General features: G+C 39.8%; 1 protein-coding gene across 3 annotated transcripts in view; it reads right to left on the reverse strand.

Moving 5' to 3' along the window:
* The window catches only part of LOC116949508 (phosphoinositide 3-kinase regulatory subunit 6-like), a 108,312-nt gene that overhangs the window by 34,156 nt on the left and 58,712 nt on the right, over positions 1–15,444 (reverse strand). For all 3 annotated transcript variants that reach the window (XM_076072328.1, XM_076072327.1, XM_076072329.1), the window contains 2 exons: positions 12,072–12,165; positions 8,939–9,006 (listed from right to left, as the gene is read on the reverse strand). In XM_076072328.1, the coding sequence (XP_075928443.1) occupies positions 8,939–9,006; positions 12,072–12,165 (162 nt within the window). The remainder of the gene's footprint in view (positions 1–8,938; positions 9,007–12,071; positions 12,166–15,444) is intronic.

Below are 15,444 nucleotides of genomic sequence, written 5' to 3' on the forward strand. Positions count from 1 at the left end.
GTTCTTCACTAATTTATAACTAGAGCAGTGATCTTCACTAAAGTATAACTAGAGCAGTGATCTTCACTAATTTATAGCTAGAGCAGTGATCTTCACTAATTTATAACTAGAGCAGTGTTCTTCACTAATTTATAACTAGAGCAGTGTTGTTCACTAACTTATAACTAGAGCAGTGTTCTTCACTAATTTATAACTAGAGCAGTGTTCTTCACAAATGTATAACTAGAGCAGTGATCTTCACTGACTTATAATTAGAGCAGTGATCTTCACTAATTTATAACTAGAGCAGCGATCTTCACTGATTTATAACTAGAGCAGTGATCTTCACTGATTTATAACTAGAGCAGTGTTCTTCACTAATGTATAACTAGAGCAGTGATCTTCACTAATGTATAACTAGAGCAGTGTTCTTCACTAATTTATAACTAGAGCAGTGTTCTTCACTAATTTATAACTAGAGCAGTGATCTTCACTAATTTATAACAAGAGCAGTGTTCTTCACTAATTTATAACTAGAGTAGTGTTCTCCACTAATGTATAACTAGAGCAGTGTTCTTCACTAATGTATAACTAGAGCAGTGATCTTCACTAATTTATAACAAGAGCAGTGTTCTTCACTAATTTATAACTAGAGCAGTGTTCTCCACTAATTTATAACTAGAGCAGTGATCTTCACTAAAGTATAACTACAGCAGTGATCTTCACTAATTTATAGCTAGAGCAGTGATCTTCACTAATTTATAACTAGAGCAGTGATCTTCACTAATTTATAACTAGAGCAGTGTTCTTCACTAATGTATAACTAGAGCAGTGATCTTCACTAATGTATAACTAGAGCAGTGATCTTCACTAATGTATAACTAGAGCAGTGTTCTTCACTAATTTATAACAAGAGCAGCGATCTTCACTGATTTATAACTAGAGCAGTGATCTTCACTAATTTATAACTAGAGCAGTGATCTTCACTAATTTATAACTAGAGCAGTGTTCTTCACTAATGTATAACTAGAGCAGTGATCTTCACTAATGTATAACTAGAGCAGCAATCTTCACTAATGTATAACTAGAGCAGTGTTCTTCACTAATTTATAACAAGAGCAGCGATCTTCACTGATTTATAACTAGAGCAGTGTTCTTCACTAATGTATAACTAGAGCAGTGTTCTTCACTAATTTATAACTAGAGCAGTGTTCTTCACTAATTTATAACTAGAGCAGTGATCTTCACTAATTTATAACAAGAGCAGTGTTCTTCACTAATTTATAACTAGAGTAGTGTTCTCCACTAATGTATAACTAGACCAGTGTTCTCCACTAATGTATAACTAGAGCAGTGATCTTCACTAATTTATAACAAGAGCAGTGTTCTTCACTAATTTATAACTAGAGCAGTGGTCTCCACTAATTTATAACTAGAGCAGTGATCTTCACTAAAGTATAACTAGAGCAGTGATCTTCACTAATTTATAGCTAGAGCAGTGATCTTCACTAATTTATAACTAGAGCAGTGATCTTCACTAATTTATAACTAGAGTAGTGTTCTCCACTAATTTATAACAAGAGCAGTGTTCTTCACTAATTTATAACTAGAGCAGTGATCTTCACTAATGTATAACTAGAGCAGTGATCTTCACTAATGTATAACTAGAGCAGTGTTCTTCACTAATTTATAACTAGAGCAGTGATCTTCACTAAAGTATAACTAGAGCAGTGATCTTCACTAATTTATAGCTAGAGCAGTGTTCTTCACTAATTTATAACTAGAGCAGTGTTGTTCACTAACTTATAACTAGAGCAGTGTTCTTCACTAATTTATAACTAGAGCAGTGTTCTTCACTAATGTATAACTAGAGCAGTGATCTTCACTGACTTATAATTAGAGCAGTGATCTTCACTAATTTATAACTAGAGCAGCGATCTTCACTCATTTATAACTAGAGCAGCGATCTTCACTGATTTATAACTAGAGCGGTGTTCTTCACTAATGTACAACTAGAGCAGTGATCTTCACTAATGTATAACTAGAGCAGTGTTCTTCACTAATTTATAACTAGAGCAGTGTTCTTCACTAATTTATAACTAGAGCAGTGATCTTCACTAATTTATAACAAGAGCAGTGTTCTTCACTAATTTATAACTAGAGTAGTGTTCTCCACTAATGTATAACTAGAGCAGTGTTCTTCACTAATGTATAACTAGAGCAGTGATCTTCACTAATTTATAACAAGAGCAGTGTTCTTCACTAATTTATAACTAGAGCAGTGTTCTCCACTAATTTATAACTAGAGCAGTGATCTTCACTAAAGTATAACTACAGCAGTGATCTTCACTAATTTATAGCTAGAGCAGTGATCTTCACTAATTTATAACTAGAGCAGTGATCTTCACTAATTTATAACTAGAGCAGTGTTCTTCACTAATGTATAACTAGAGCAGTGATCTTCACTAATGTATAACTAGAGCAGTGATCTTCACTAATTTATAACTAGAGCAGTGATCTTCACTAATGTATAACTAGAGCAGTGATCTTCACTAATGTATAACTAGAGCAGTGATCTTCACTAATGTATAACTAGAGCAGTGATCTTCACTGATTTATAACTAGAGCAGCGATCTTCACTGATTTATAACTAGAACAGTGATCTTCACTGATTTATAACTAGAGCAGTGATCTTCACTAATTTATAACTAGAGCAGTGATCTTCACTGATTTATAACTAGAGCAGTGATCTTCACTAATGTTTAACTAGAGCAGTGATCTTCACTGATGTATAATTAGAGCAGCGATCTTCACTAATTTATAACTAGAGCAGTGTTCTTCACTAATTTATAACTAGAGCAGTGATCTTCACTAATTTATAACAAGAGCAGTGTTCTTCACTAATTTATAACTAGAGTAGTGTTCTCCACTAATGTATAACTAGAGCAGTGTTCTTCACTAATGTATAACTAGAGCAGTGATCTTCACTAATTTATAACAAGAGCAGTGTTCTTCACTAATTTATAACTAGAGCAGTGTTCTCCACTAATTTATAACTAGAGCAGTGATCTTCACTAAAGTATAACTACAGCAGTGATCTTCACTAATTTATAGCTAGAGCAGTGATCTTCACTAATTTATAACTAGAGCAGTGATCTTCACTAATTTATAACTAGAGCAGTGTTCTTCACTAATGTATAACTAGAGCAGTGATCTTCACTAATGTATAACTAGAGCAGCAATCTTCACTAATGTATAACTAGAGCAGTGTTCTTCACTAATTTATAACTAGAGCAGTGATCTTCACTAATGTATAACTAGAGCAGTGATCTTCACTAATGTATAACTAGAGCAGTGATCTTCACTAATGTATAACTAGAGCAGTGATCTTCACTGATTTATAACTAGAGCAGCGATCTTCACTGATTTATAACTAGAACAGTGATCTTCACTGATTTATAACTAGAGCAGCGATCTTCACTGATTTATAACTAGAGCAGTGATCTTCACTAATGTATAACTAGAGCAGTGATCTTCACTGACTTATAATTAGAGCAGTGATCTTCACTAATTTATAACTAGAGCAGCGATCTTCAGTGATTTATAACTAGAGCAGCGATCTTCACTGATTTATAACTAGAGCAGTGTTCTTCACTAATGTATAACTAGAGCAGTGTTCTTCACTAATTTATAACTAGAGCAGTGATCTTCACTAATTTATAACTAGAGCAGTGTTGTTCACTAATGTATAACTAGAGCAGTGTTCTTCACTAATTTATAACTAGATCAGTGATCTTCACTAATTTATAACTAGAGCAGTGTTCTTCACTAATTTATAACTAGAGCAGTGTTCTTCACTGATTTATAACTAGAGCAGTGATCTTCACTAATTTATAACTAGAGCAGTGATCTTCACTAATGTATAACTAGAGCAGTGATCTTCACTGATGTATAATTAGAGCAGCGATCTTCACTAATTTATAACTAGAGCAGTGATCTTCACTAATTTATAACTAGAGTAGTGTTCTTCACTAATGTATAACTAGAGCAGTGATCTTCACTAATGTATAACTAGAGCAGTGATCTTCACTAATTCATAACTAGAGCAGTGATCTTCACTGATTTATAACTAAAGCAGTGTTCTTCACTCATGTATAACTAGAGCAGTGTTCTTCACTAATTTATAACTAGAGCAGTGATCTTCACTAATTTATAACTAGAGCAGTGATCTTCACTAATGTATAACTGGAGCAGTGATCTTCACTAATTTATAACTAGAGCAGTGTTCTCCACTAATTCATAACTAGAGCAGTGATCTTCACTAAAGTATAACTAGAGCAGTGTTCTTCACTAATTTATGACTAGCGCAGTGTTCTTCACTAATTTATAACTAGAGCAGTGTTCTTCACTAATGTATAACTAGAGCAGTGATCTTCACTGACTTATAATTAGAGCAGTGATCTTCACTAATTTATAACTAGAGCAGCGATCTTCACTGATTTATAACTAGAGCAGCGATCTTCACTGATTTATAACTAGAGCAGTGTTCTTCACTAATGTATAACTAGAGCAGTGATCTTCACTGACTTATAAATAGAGCAGTGATCTTCACTAATTTATAACTAGAGCAGCGATCTTCAGTGATTTATAACTAGAGCAGCGATCTTCACTGATTTATAACTAGAGCAGTGTTCTTCACTAATGTATAACTAGAGCAGTGTTCTTCACTAATTTATAACTAGAGCAGTGATCTTCACTAATTTATAACTAGAGCAGTGTTGTTCACTAATGTATAACTAGAGCAGTGTTCTTCACTAATTTATAACTAGATCAGTGATCTTCACTAATTTATAACTAGAGCAGTGTTCTTCACTAATTTATAACTAGAGCAGTGTTCTTCACTGATTTATAACTAGAGCAGTGATCTTCACTAATTTATAACTAGAGCAGTGATCTTCACTAATGTATAACTAGAGCAGTGATCTTCACTAATTTATAGCTAGAGCAGTGATCTTCACTAATTTATAACTAGAGCAGTGATCTTCACTAATTTATAACTAGAGCAGTGATCTTCACTAATTTATAACAAGAGCAGTGTTCTTCACTAATTTATAACTAGAGCAGTGTTCTTCACTAATGTATAACTAGAGCAGTGATCTTCACTAATGTATAACTAGAGCAGTGTTCTTCACTAATTTATAACTAGATCAGTGATCTTCACTAATTTATAACTAGAGCAGTGTTCTTCACTAATTTATAACTAGAGCAGTGTTCTTCACTGATTTATAACTAGAGCAGTGATCTTCACTAATTTATAACTAGAGCAGTGATCTTCACTAATGTATAACTAGAGCAGTGATCTTCACTAATGTATAACTAGAGCAGTGATCTTCACTAATGTATAACTAGAGCAGTGATCTTCACTAATTTATAACTAGAGTAGTGTTCTTCACTAATGTATAACTAGAGCAGTGATCTTCACTAATTTATAACTAGAGTAGTGATCTTCACTAATTTATAACTAGAGCAGTGATCTTCACTGATTTATAACTAGAGCAGTGTTCTTCACTAATTTATAACTAGAGCAGTGTTCTTCACTAATGTATAACTAGAGTAGTGTTCTCCACTAATGTATAACTAGAGCAGTGTTCTTCCCTAACGTATAACTAGAGCAGTGATCTTCACTAATTTATAACAAGAGCAGTGTTCTTCACTAATTTATAACGAGAGCAGTGATCTTCACTAATGTATAACTAGAGCAGTGTTCTTCACTAATTTATAACTAGAGCAGTGTTCTTCACTAATGTATAACTAGAGTAGTCTTCTTCACTAATGTATAACTAGAGCAGTGATCTTCACTAATGTATAACTAGAGCAGTGATCTTCACTAATGTATAACTAGAGCAGTGTTCTCCACTAATTTATAACTAGAGCAGTGATCTTCACTAATTTATAACTAGAGCAGTTTTCTCCACTAATTCATAACTAGAGCAGTGATCTTCACTAAAGTATTACTAGAGCAGTGATCTTCACTAATGTATAACTAGAGCAGTGATCTTCACTAATGTATAACTAGAGCAGTGATCTTCACTAATTTATAGCTAGAGCAGTGATCTTCACTAATTTATAACTAGAGCAGTGATCTTCATTAATTTATAACTAGAGCAGTGATCTTCACTAATTTATAACTAGAGCAGTGATCTTCACTAATTTATAACTAGAGAAGTGATCTTCACTAATGTATAACTAGAGCAGTGATCTTCACTAATGTATAACTAGAGCAGTCATCTTCACTAACTTATAACTAGAGCAGTGATCTTCACTAACTTATAACTAGAGCAGTGATCTTCACTAATTTATAACTAGAGCAGTGATCTTCACTAATTTATAACTAGAGCAGTGATCTTCACTAACTTATAACTAGAGCAGTGATCTTCACTAATTTATAACTAGAGCAGTGATCTTCATTAATTTATAACTAGAGCAGTGATCTTCACTAATTTATAACTAGAGCAGTGATCTTCACTAATTTATAACTAGAGAAGTGATCTTCACTAATGTATAACTAGAGCAGTGATCTTCACTAATGTATAACTAGAGCAGTGATCTTCACTAACTTATAACTAGAGCAGTGATCTTCACTAACTTATAACTAGAGCAGTGATCTTCACTAATTTATAACTAGAGCAGTGATCTTCACTAATTTATAACTAGAGAAGTGATCTTCACTAATGTATAACTAGAGCAGTGATCTTCACTAATTTATAACTAGAGCAGTGATCTTCACTAATTTTCAGAGGGGAGGGGGGGGCACTTTCGCCGATAAGACGCCATCAGTGTGAGGGCCGCCACACATTTGAAACCATTGGGGTTTGACAGCAGCACGATCATGATGATGATGATGTTGGGGTTTAACAGCGGCATGATGATGATGATGTTGGGGTTTGGCACCAGCACGATGATGATGTTGATTTTGGGGTTTGACAGCAGCACGATGATGATGATGTTGATGTTGTTGGGGTTTGACAGCAGCACGTTCATGATGATGATGATGTTGGGGTTTGACAGCAGCACGATCATGATGATGATGTTGATGTTGGGGTTTGACACCAGCATGATGATGATGATGATGTTGGTGTTTGACAGCAGTACGATGATGATGATGATGTTGGGGTTTGACACCAGCACGATGATGATGATGTTGGGGTTTGACACCAGCACGATGATGATGATGATGTTGGGGTTTGACAGCAGCATGATGATGATGATGTTGGGGTTTGACACCAGCACGATGATGATGATGATGTTGTTGGGATTTGACAGCAGCATGATGATGATGATGTTGGGGTTTGACACCAGCACGATGATGATGACGATGTTGGGGTTTGACAGCAGCACGATGATGATGACGATGTTGGGGTTTGACAGCAGCACGATGATGATGACGATGATGTTGGGGTTTGACACCAGCACGATGATGATGATGATGATGTTGGGGTTTGACACCAGCACGATGATGATTATGATGTTGGGGTTTGACAGCAGCACGATGATGATGATGTTGGGGTTTGACAGCAGCACGATCATGATGATGATGTTGATGTTGGGGTTTGACACCAGCACGATGATGATGATGTTGGGGTTTGACACCAGCATGATGATGATGATGTTGGGGTTTGACAGCAGCACGATGATGTTGATGTTGGGGGTTGACAGCAGCACGATGATGATGATTATGATGTTGGGGTTTGACAGCAGCACGATCATGATGATGATGATGTTGATGTTGGGGTTTGACACCAGCACGATGATGACGATGTTGTTGGTGTTTGACAGCAGTACGATGATGATGATGTTGGGGTTTGACAGCAGCATGATGATGATGATGTTGGGGTTTGACAGCAGCATGATGACGATGTTTGGGTTTGACAGCAGCACGATGATGATGACGATGTTGTTGGTGTTTGACAGCAGCATGATGATGATGATGATATTGGGGGGTGTTGTCACTCTTTATGTATTGTGCGGGGCAGCAGATCAGGGGCCGCACTAAAGGCCACCAGGGGCCGTCAGTGGCTTGCGGGTCTTGCAATGAAGAACAATGGGTTAGATAGTGCAGGTACCGTTTACATTGTAGAACAATACTGTATACATTAAGATGACAATCACAATAAATTAGTTTCTTGGGAAAGCTCATAGCAACATCGCCCCATACTGTTAAACTACCGTAGACTATACCCAGCAGTGTCTTTGTGATAGCCTTGCACTATGACTATGGTGTGAGTACCAAACGTAGTGATGATTTAACACGACTATAACTGATCGCATGATGGCTCAGGCCAAAGTTGTCTTCTTTGCTAAAATATACAAATTATTTCGTAACACTGCTGCATTGGCAGTGGTGCACAAGCACAAACATACGTAAAAAACACACCTTTGTCAATAACACTGCCTCAAAAATATAAATATATAATAGGCGATGTTTCAGGCAATCCCCTTTCATAATTGCTTAAGTAGATATCATTTATTGACTTTTAAAGTGTAGTATATTGCACCTATGGTATTGTCGTATAGATATACGTCAGAACATTTCTCCACTGGTATAAAATCCTATCATATAACATATTGTAGAATTACCTGGAAATATTTTTTTCCCGGCCCTGACATGGCGACGTTCAGTTGCCTATCTTTTCTCGTTTTTTTTTTTAATTCATTGTGTCACCATTCTTCTGCACGCTGATGATCGGTGCGAATTGGCGAAGGTGAGCAACACAGACATAGGAGCGTGGTCCAGTGTAACAATCACTGTTGCTGCACTGACATGTCTTGCACAAGCACTTTATTGCACTTTCTGGTGTGCTGCTGTGGAAAATGTTACGTGTAGCCCTCAAAACTCGCGGAGATTGAGAGATTGAAAGTTAAAAAAAACTATCTTAATTTGATGGGCATTGTTAGATACCTTGTCGTTCGAACGGCGGCCCTTCGCATTGCTCGTTTCCATGAACGTCACAGTGAGGCCACCGGCATCTTCACACGGGACGAGGTGCAACGTGGGGATGAGAAGGCGGGGTTGTGAGCAGCGGTTGCACACAATGCGGCCAAAATGTCACACAGACAGACGTTAATGCGTGTCAATGATAAACTTTTACGCCCCCCCCCCTGCACCCACCCACCCCCCCGCACGAAGTGGCCAAATCCAAATCACATGGTATGCAATTGTAAACGGTAGCACTATGAGCCGGGAACATTTTATCTGCAGTATTCCATTTTTTTTTACTAAATGCATAAAAGTAGAATTGGTACGATGAGTTAATTTGAGTCACTCTATAAAAAACGTTGCAATCGACCTCTCTTCTTGCAGTCTTTTACTCAGGCCTAACCACCCGCACCTTCTGCCTCCCGAAGGAGGGAAACCCCTATAAGCCACGCCCAGCACCAATGACGTCACAAAGTCCGCTCATAACCTACCGTCCAGCGGCACAAGGGGCGTCGCAGGTTGTGACATTTATCCTTCCAAATGTCATGTTATCTAATTCGTCGAGCAATTAAATCGATAATCGGTGGCAATCGGCTACTGAAATAATCGGATAGCCCAATTCTGCTTAAAAGTGCATTCAGTTTATGATTGTTTTCCGATACAATTATGTACAGTATGAATACTTATCACTAGGGGGCAGAATACAACAAGGCTTTAACACGTAGGCTTTCGTGACCAATATTCATAATAAAGGTTTTTGGGTTAGATCGTGTAAGTATAAATGTGTCATAACCCTCCACCACCCGACACAGCCATTAAGGTTTGTCACGTAAACAAAACGCACCAATTAGTTACTACTTAAACCCACCGGCGTGTTGGAGAGTAAATCCACAACATTTACAATTTTAATACGACGTTTCGCTGGTAAATTGTAAACGGCAGAATGGTCATGAAACATTATTGGCTATTTTCAACGCAAGACCCAGATATTTCATTATTTATTATCATTCAGCACGAGCCAGATATCCATTAAGATTGATAAGCAATGTTCCTGGGTATATCAGTGTCATCGAGTCAAAATAAATCAAAGTGTCTCTTGTGCTCAAATAACAGTACAGGGTGGTGCTGTCTGTTGGTGGCCCTGAGCTAATGTTGTAAATTCCACATTCATGGTGTAAATTCCAATGGTGTAAATTAAATATATTCACGTTGTAAATTCCAATGGTGTAAATTCCACATTCATGGTGTAAATTCCAATGGTATAAATTTCACATATTCGTGGTGCTAAGCCTCCACGTAGGACAACCAACAATGACTTCCCCACAAAATAGGCACACATCTCTCTCTTTGAGGTGTTGTTTTGGGATGCACCGCATTTGTATTTGGCATGATGTCCACCGTTTTGCTCCACGTGCTGCTCGAGTCCTCAGGAGGTGAATTATTTTTAAGATTCTCCCAGAACGTAGAGTGAAACGTCAAACATCATTGCCGAACAACACATGGTACATTCCAAAATCACGCGGGAGTGCTGTACCGCATCCATGCAGGAAGGATGATAGGCAGAGTTCACTTTAAGCCAGGATTTTAACACGCAGCTATTTGTGTGTGCTAAGCATTCTAACCACATGAACAAATGTTTGCTGCATTATCTAACCATAATCACAATAATTACCAGCTCTATATGAATCCACTCCTGGATGAAGGGGTCGCCCCGTGCCGTGTCAGTCAAGAGGATTGGCTGACCACATTTCACCCGCACTGACCCACGTGGTGAAATACGGTCAAATAACTCCCCCCCACAAATCACATGATGGCATGGGGAGGCCCTCCATCCTGCAGTGAAATTACAAAAGGGGCTGTATATTTCGATGGTACAAATGACACAAAGTTTGATTTTCAAAAGGAACGTCAAAAAAAGCTGCACAAGTTGATGTACAAGCAAAGACTACGGCTAGGAAAAGTTTGCAGTCTGGATTGATCCAGCAAGAGTGGAGAGTTGTTGTGGATGGCAGTGGCCAGTAGAGACCCAGACAAGTGTGAGGTTCGCAGGCATTGAGACGTAAGCCGGCACTGAGCGGGGGGCGGGGGGGTGTGATCGGTGTAGAGAGAAAGGAATGTTTTTTTTTTCTCGGATGGATGGACGTGTGGTAGGGAGTGAGGTGAGGTGAGGTCGGAGTGGCAGGCAGAGAGAGGCAGGTGCACGGGCGAGTGCACGCGTGGCTTCTTGAGACACGGCCTCTGTTGGCCCGCCGCTGCGCTTTGCGAATGGTCACTCGCTTGACCCAGTGATTGTGTGGCCGCCTGCCTGGCTTGTCTGCTGCCTCCCGAAACTTTTCACTTCACCGCTTTAGAATTTTTACATTCGACAACGGTGAATAATGCGCGGTGACCTTACCAATGCGCCACTGCGGAGGGCACAGTAAGTATATAAATGGTGATCCATTTATAGACACCCCACCAAAACAAGATAAATTACACGGAATGTAATATTTTATTTCAAAGCCTCGAACGTGTCTCGCATTGATCTCAATCCACATCTTTAAACGCTTTCCTCTGTAAGTTAGGGATCCATTGGCATCCACATATTCAATGGCAATATTGAGCCATGAAGAGGGTCATGATAAGCCAGTGGGGTATTTATTAAACTATTTAACGAATTTTTGTTTTCTTTTACCAGGTAAGGCCCGCTGAGCTATATAGCTCTTTTTCAGAAGCGACCTGGCCACAAATGATAGCTCACCGAAATGGATTATCACGTGGACATTTAAAGCAGCCAAGTACTCTAAAACGCGTGATTTTAATTGTGGAGGGAACAATGGGAGAACTCGGAGACAAAATGCATGCTACCACGTGGAGGACATGCAAACTCGAAATATACAATAGGCGTCAGGGTCGGGATCGAGGCAGTTAACATCTCGCCACCCTGGCACCCCTCTCGCCACCTCCAAACAGACCACTGGCATGCTGTAGTGTAGTACTGTGAATGGAATGCCACAGTTGCACCGTTAGTCCCGATGCAAAATGGCCTCGGTGGCAAGCCGTGTCCGCCGCTATCCACTAGGCCACTCGGACTATCCCTACTAGTTGTTCCTGCAAGATGAGGATGCGATTGCACCTGTGCCGTCAGCAGTGATGGCCTCTATCTTGATCGCAGTCAGAAACTTTGACATCTTGACGAGCATCGCAGACATGGGCGTGCACACTGGCACCTGTGCACAGAAATTCAGAGTGAGCCATCCGCACAACATTTAAACGTTTCAACATTCTTCGGGGAATCCCGGAACCCACACATCACCGCCCCCATTGCTAACGAAACCTCTGAGATACACCGGTCACTTGCTTTGTTGCTAAATATCTGATATCGCACACATCATTGGTCTGTGATAGGATATTGCAATGGTGGCAGTGGTTTGCGCACTGTGCGAAATATCTCGTTAATTTAGTTGGATTCCTGGCCACGGATAAGATCGGTGGCGCGAAGAGATCCGAATTGGTCCTGGATCACCACTTCACGAACTTGCATTGACCAACAACGGTGAAGTATGGTCAAACAACTCCTCTACGACTGACATGGCGTGGGAATGTCTTCATCCCACAGGGGATTGACAAAGGAACGTAATTAATATTGTATAATATTTTACAATGTAAACCGATTTCTTCAACCAATGCTGTTGATTGAATTTATGGCAAGCATATGTTGAGAAATTTAACCAGCGACTCAAAAGATGCACTGATCTTGAATTTATCTGACCCTAATGGATTTCTTAGACGCAAAAGTAAGCGGATTGAATTACATTTGGGAAATTCTGTAGATAATAGTTACATTTTTGTTACACTTTACTAATGTCGTAGGAGGATGAACTTTGCAAGTGGCAAGGGATTAATCACTGCATGGACGAATGAGCTTCAAATTTGATTTGAGCAATGCATGAGCTTAGAATTTTTGAAATGGAAAGGATATTGATGAGGAATTGATTTCCTCTCATGCTCAGGGGCAATTTTCAGTTACCATGCCGACAATTAAATGGTCCCTCTTGTGCTGCAATACGTGCCTGTGATACATAACCAAACATTTGCATGTTCTCGTTAATTTTTCAGAAATACAAATGTGTAATCGTATTCACGTTCAACTTTAGGTTATCCCAGAGAAACCAAATCACTGTTTCCACAATGCGATGGACACAGTAGTTCATGATCCAAAACGAAACTTTTGGTACAAATGTATCTTTTCCCCCCACTTTTATTCTATGATTACCGTTACGAATAAAAAAAAAAACCTACATGAATACATCGTGATAATTTTATTGTTTTATATATATTTTATTATTTTATTGTTTCCCTTCAACGTGACTTTACCGAAAGAACCAAGAATATGAATACATCATTCACGTAAATTTTACATTTTAATAAAATTATACTTGATTGCTTCTCAGATCAACCCTTTCCATGGACCATTGTTTATAGTAACGTATTGTTAATATCTCTCCGATTAAGTACTCATGAATATGCACAGTGTAACGTCGCCTAAATGTTGCTATGTATAATCAGGAAGAGAAGACGCTGACAATCGTGTATATTTTTACAGAATGGGTAGCACAATTTCATGAAAATATATTCACAATTGTAACAATTGGTAACTTATTGTTTACACTCCTACGCCTATTTATCCTATTACTTTCGATGGAGCGCTCACGACCCAGCCACTCCCTTTGCTGTCCAGGCTTAACTGCCTGGAACTGCTATTTCACCCCTTTGTATATCGTCTCTCCTGCTCCCTAAATTGCCCCAACTGACAGCCTTGCGGCTTCCCATTAACTGTCCCAACTGACATCCTCGTAGTTGCCCGTGAACTACCCCCAACGGACAGCCTCGTGGCTGCCCGTTAACTGCCCCCAACGGACAGCCTCCCGGCTGCCCGTTAACTGCCTCCAACTGACAGCCTTGCGGCTCCCCATTAACTGCCCCCAACTGACAGCCTCGTGGCTGCCCGTTAACTGCCCCCAACTGACAGCCTCGTGGCTGCCCGTTAACTGCCTCTAACTGACAGCCTCGCGGCTTCCCATTAACTGCCCCAACGGACAGCCTCGTGGCTGCCCATTAACTGCCCCCAACTGAGAGCCTCGTGGCTGCCCGTTAACTGCCCCCAACTGACAGCCTTGTTGCTGTCCGTTAACTGCCTCTAACTGACAGCCTCGCGGCTGCCCGTTAACTGCCTCTAACTGACAGCCTCGCGGCTGCCCATTAACTGCCCCAACGGACAGCCTCGGGGCTGCCCCCAACTGACAACCTCGCTGCCCATTAACTGCCCCCAACTGACACCCTCGTGGCTGCCCGTTAACTGCCCCCACACTCCACCTCACACCCACAAGCTGCAGGAGCGGGTGGCTCCGTCCACCTAGTGGCGCCGACAACGCTCACACTCAGCACCACAAGTCGGGAGTTCCATCCCCGCAGCTCCCCCCCCGTCGTACCACCCTCCCCCCTCGTCATAAAGCCCTTCAACTAAATTTATACATAAGGATCGTGCTTCGCTGCAATAGCACAAAAGAAGAACGACTCTTTATAACAAGGAAAGCCTCTGAGTCTCAACAGATTACCAGCAGATTCTTGCATTGGGATGTTTGGCCTAAACTATCAATGAGTGTTTTGCATGTGGAGTGTACCCACGTAGGATCGGGCTAATACTCAAAAGAGTTGGATGTTTGTAAAATAATACATTTTGGGGGCTAAAGTCATATGAAAAAGAGTTGAATGCTATTAAAAAGTGTTGAATGCATTTGAATGTATTGGCGGTACACCGGTGCAGCATAACACACCGGTATTCATAAAACAGTCTGAAATAAAAATTTGACCAGACATTCGTCTTCCAACTGCTTCGACATCACGGGAACTGATTTTGACGTACCACCACCACGCAAGATTTTCCGACCAGGGGTTGCGAATCGTGGGAAATCACATAATTATTGCGAAAAATGTGCATTTCTTTACCGCGCAACACCAGTGTACCGCCAATACGTTAATTTATTATAGTGTTTTGTGTTCTCAATATGTGAGAACAGTGGCACAGTGGTCAGTGCACTGTCGTGAACCCCGATGACCGAAGATCCAAATCCTGGTCATGGCTAACATCAGTGACGAGCAATATCTGAACCTGACATGGGCCCACCTTCCACCAACCCGCACTGACTAGCACGGTCAAGTGTGGTCAAACAACCCACATGCCTGAGGTGGTGTAGGGAAGGCCTTAATCCAGCAGTGGATTGACAAAACAATGTACTCTACTTCTTAATTATAGAAGATATAATGACAGAATACATTGTACTATACAATATGTTCTGGAAAGTTCATATCTAATATTTGAACTGGTGCTGCAATAAAAAAAAAATCCCTCTAGACATTAAAGGGAAACGTCGTGATTTAGTTTATTTTATTCCTACGTGACTTTACCGAAAGAACCAAAGAGTATGGATTCCTGCAGTCACGAAAGC

The sequence above is a fragment of the Petromyzon marinus genome, chromosome 37, assembly GCF_048934315.1.
Source record: "Petromyzon marinus isolate PM22_M1 ecotype Great Lakes invasive population chromosome 37, UKy_Petmar_22M1.pri1.0, whole genome shotgun sequence".
NCBI classification, from domain to species: Eukaryota; Metazoa; Chordata; class Hyperoartia; order Petromyzontiformes; family Petromyzontidae; genus Petromyzon; species Petromyzon marinus.